General features: G+C 31.8%; 1 protein-coding gene across 1 annotated transcript in view; it reads right to left on the reverse strand.

Annotated features, from left to right (window-relative positions):
• Positions 1 to 1,249: 1,249 nt before the first annotated feature.
• Positions 1,250 to 4,223, reverse strand: part of LOC107712806 (vimentin-like) — a 13,922-nt gene continuing 10,948 nt past the window's right edge. The window contains exons 5-9 of the mRNA XM_016518139.1: positions 3,611 to 3,736; positions 2,966 to 3,186; positions 2,331 to 2,374; positions 1,777 to 1,859; positions 1,250 to 1,704 (exon numbers count right to left, since the gene is read on the reverse strand). Of these exons, the coding sequence (XP_016373625.1) occupies positions 1,666 to 1,704; positions 1,777 to 1,859; positions 2,331 to 2,374; positions 2,966 to 3,186; positions 3,611 to 3,736 (513 nt within the window). The 3' untranslated portion in view covers positions 1,250 to 1,665. The remainder of the gene's footprint in view (positions 1,705 to 1,776; positions 1,860 to 2,330; positions 2,375 to 2,965; positions 3,187 to 3,610; positions 3,737 to 4,223) is intronic.

Consider the following 4,223-nt stretch of genomic DNA (forward strand, 5'->3'; position numbering starts at 1 on the left):
GTTTACTGCTTCTGCGTCTGGCTTATTTTTCTATTTACAATAAAATAAACATGTAACTCATCAGTAGAGATCACTAAATATATTTGTATACATTCTCCACCCATGTGCAGTTGAAACCAATGTCCACTAGAGAGCAGACAAGTAAAAGTTTTGGACCATAGAAATGGAACTAAATGCAGAACTGTTCCATTTACATGCTAATGTAAACAACATTTTTAATTGCCTTAACCCTGTAACGGTCATATAATTAGGTATAAAATAATTAGGAATAGAATAAGTATAATTGAATTAAAATATAAAGTATATCAATTTTAACTAGATACATGGTGTACACCTGATAGAATGTCTGGATTTCCTCAGTATATAATCGGATTTATTTAATGATAGTTATTAAAATATTAATAAGGTAACAGAAAAATTTTGTTTACAGGGCAATAACATTGAGATTAATATTTTAGTTTGGCTAATTGTTCAATTTGATATAAACTGATTCATTAGAATTGTAATATTTTTTGGATTTAGTCTGAGTTTTGTACAGTAGAAGGTTATTATAGTTAACAAAAACCATAATATTTAAAAATGACAAAAACAACAAAATTATTAAAATTCTAAAATTAAAAACAAAATATACAAATAAAAAATAATTTAACATATTAATAAAAGTATAATCTATTATCTCAATACTAAAATAACACTGGTACAAGGGTGTTTTAAGATATTGGTTTAATTTCAACAGAGTTGGTTTAATATCTTAATCTTGCATAGAATCAGTGCCAATATGCCAAATCCTCCTTCAGACTGGCAACATTTGCCTGGTTTTTGCCCCTTGCTTTCACCCTCAGGAGGAAAAAATAGATTTGGGATTAGGTCTTAGTTATGAAGGTACTTAAAATCACAAAAGTGTAAAAAAACAAAACAAAAAAAAACATGTGGAGGTCTTGAAACGGGGGATTGATTGGCAGCTATTTAAGCATGCAGAGAAGTAATCACTAAACATGATGAGATGATGATCTCATTAGAGCTCACCCATTAGCGTTCAAGAAATTACCTTTAATCAAATCATAGAAATGTTCTTGTGTTGCTCATTGCCCGGATAGATCCTGCTAATCTGTTTATTTTTATGACGTAGAAGATTTTACTGCGCAACAGCTAGAAAAGCATTTGAAAAATGCCCCTCAGATATTTAGCTCATTTTGCATGGTAATAAGAAATTAATGACAAATGCTGTTCATGAAATAAAGGAATCTGATTATTCTTTAAAAGGTTTATTGAATTTGTGGAAATTTGTAGACTTTTTTGTGCAAGAGACACAAGTTCATCAAGTTTTTGGTAATTTGCAATAATTTTACAAAACAGAAAAAGGTGTAGCAGTATTGCTGTGGTCTTCAACAGTGTAAACTACAGACATCGTGGTAAACATAAACCTGGATAAAGCTGGTTTACTCAGTGGCCTACGTTATCTTTTCAGGTCTAGTACAGCTCTATCAACAGTCTCTAATGTGGCGAGAGAGCTCTAATGTGGCAATGCAAAAAAGGCACTTTAAAGCTGTTTTTCTTATTTTCTCTCAACAGAAACAACAAAAGAAACTTCATTCCTCCTCGTTCTACTCCAACGTGGATCTTCAGCTCTCTAGTGCGCCTACTGGTCACAGGTTCACGTGCAACTCATTCCAGATCATCATTTTGGGTGGACTCGTTAATTATCTGTGGTGGATGAAAGGTCAAAAGGTCATCATTTTTATATAAAAACTTATGTAAAGACTTTATGCCACTCACATGTCCATCTCTGGTCTCGATGGTCTTTATCACCACTTTCTTTGATAGGCTGTCCATCGCAGGTCTGGTTTCCTTCATGGACTCTGCAGTCAAAATATGAATCAAACATAGTCATTTCATCATATAAGTGTGGTTTTGAGACGGAGAGAAGCCTCTAATTGTAAGTAGTTTTTGACCAGTGGTTTTCAACCGTTTTTGTTGTTGTTTTTTTTTGTTTTTTTAAACCAAAATATTGTTACTAAACTGCATAGATCCAAATATGTATAAAGCTATCAAAATGGGCTTAATTGGAAAACTCAAAATGTTGGTTACTGAATGCATCTTGAATTTCATTGGTTTCATGCAAAAACCATATCTATTCCCTCCGCAAGTAAACATGTATTTGATTTGATTTAATTGGATGCTATTTTAACACAAATATGGGACATGAGAAACATTTTCTTCTCCATTTTAAAAATTGATACGCCTATTTATTTTACTATCATAATTATTCATCAATACATGGTTGTTGTAATACATTATTTGCATTCAGCCTTGAGGATGAACTAAAATACCTCGTAGGGATAATGATGAGAGGTTGGGAAATGGTGTGGTGATCCTAGAAAGAAAAAAAGAGAGAAATAATGCATAAAACCCAATGTCAAGTCAAAAACATATTTATGATTATAAATATATAACATATTAATGATAAAGTTGACTATAACTAAATCTATTAAAAACATTTTTGATAGTTGAAAAAAAGCTGAAATAAAATAAAATACAATTTAATTAAATTCATTAATTTTCATAATTTATGTATAAATGTATAAATTCATAATACATTAAAAAATTAATATATTAATTAATTAAAATTATTAAAGGGGTCCTATTATGCTTTTTCAATTACACTAAACAAAAATAAAACAACAACATTTTTTAAATTGAACAACTAAAATTTAAATGAAAACTGAAAATTGAAAAATTAAAGCTAATTTACAATATTAATAAAAAATATAATGTTACATACTAAATAACACTGATAGTTAATAGCATATTTCTACAATAACATCAGTAACCAAAAACTGTTACTTTTTCATGATGCTGCATTTATTCCACTAGGTGTCATTATAAGTCCATGCTGAATGCACAGTTAAAGAAAAGATAAGAATCCCAAAACAGAGAAAATATATTTGCAAAAGCAAAAGTTCACCTGGTTTCTTCGCCTTCCAGGAGCTTCCTGTAGGTGGCGATCTCAATATCCAGGGCCATTTTAACATTCAGCAGATCCTGGTATTCACGTAGATGGCGCGCCATCTCATCCTTCATGTTGCGGATGTCATCATCTAGATGAGCGATGGTGTCCTGGTACCCGGATGCCTCGATGGAAAAGTTATCTTCCATCTCTCTCATCTGACGTTCCAGGGACTCATTCTGAAATGATGGATCCGATCATTTGTAATTTAAGCAGCCATAATATAAAGCACTTTAATAAATGCTAATCAGGGTTATTAAAGTTAACTAAAACCAATAAATAATAATAATAATAAAATAAATATGTTACTTATAATAAAATCTGTGTTAACTGAAATAAAAAATAAAATATTCAAATAAATTACAATTTTAAATATTAAACATTTTAGTACATCACATTTAACTTGATGTACTAAAATAACTAAAACTAAAACTGAAATAAAAATAAAAACTATATAGACATATTTAAAAAAATACTAAAATTAAATGTGATTAAAAAATGTAAAAAAATGTTTTTTTTTAAAATATGAATAAAAACTATAATAGTATTGCAATGATACAATAAAATAACACTGAAGCTAATATAATTTTCTCCAGTACTTACAGTTCCCTTAAGACCCTCTAAGTCGCAGGTGAGAGATTGAAGCTGGCGGCGATAGTCATTGGCCTCCTGCTTGGCCAGACGGATCGCTTCGTTGTTACGGGCAGCAGCTTCTGACAGGTCAGCAAACTACAAAAAAAGAGAAAGTGTAAGATAAAGAGAAAGCGCCATCTGCCTCTCTGGCTTTTGTTTTCTGTTGACTGTGCTAGTTTCATGTTTGAAGATCTAGGTTAATAGATCAATCGGTCCATTAAGATGATCAATACCATGACAGAGGAGCAGATGGTCTCTAAATCCACACAAGCCTCTAAGTCGACCATCTGCCATATCTTAAAGGGTTAGTTCACCCAAAAATGCGCAGCGCTGAACTCATACGTCATGCTCCCGGAACTGCTTCCAGTGTACAACTGTTGGCGCAAGCTAGATTAAAGTGATTATTACGTTTTGAATATGGATATTTTTCTTACGAAAACGCATCGATTCGCTAAAGGAGGCCTTTGTTCACCCCCCGGAACCATGTGAGACACTTTTTTTTTATGCATGGGCGCTTTTTAATTAACTTCTTTTGGACTGAAGCAATGCAACACCCGCTGACTGCATGAAAGAGCTTGAAAGA

The sequence above is a fragment of the Sinocyclocheilus rhinocerous genome, unplaced genomic scaffold (genome assembly GCF_001515625.1).
Source record: "Sinocyclocheilus rhinocerous isolate Xijiao unplaced genomic scaffold, SAMN03320098_v1.1 scaffold1740, whole genome shotgun sequence".
Taxonomy (NCBI): Eukaryota; Metazoa; Chordata; class Actinopteri; order Cypriniformes; family Cyprinidae; genus Sinocyclocheilus; species Sinocyclocheilus rhinocerous.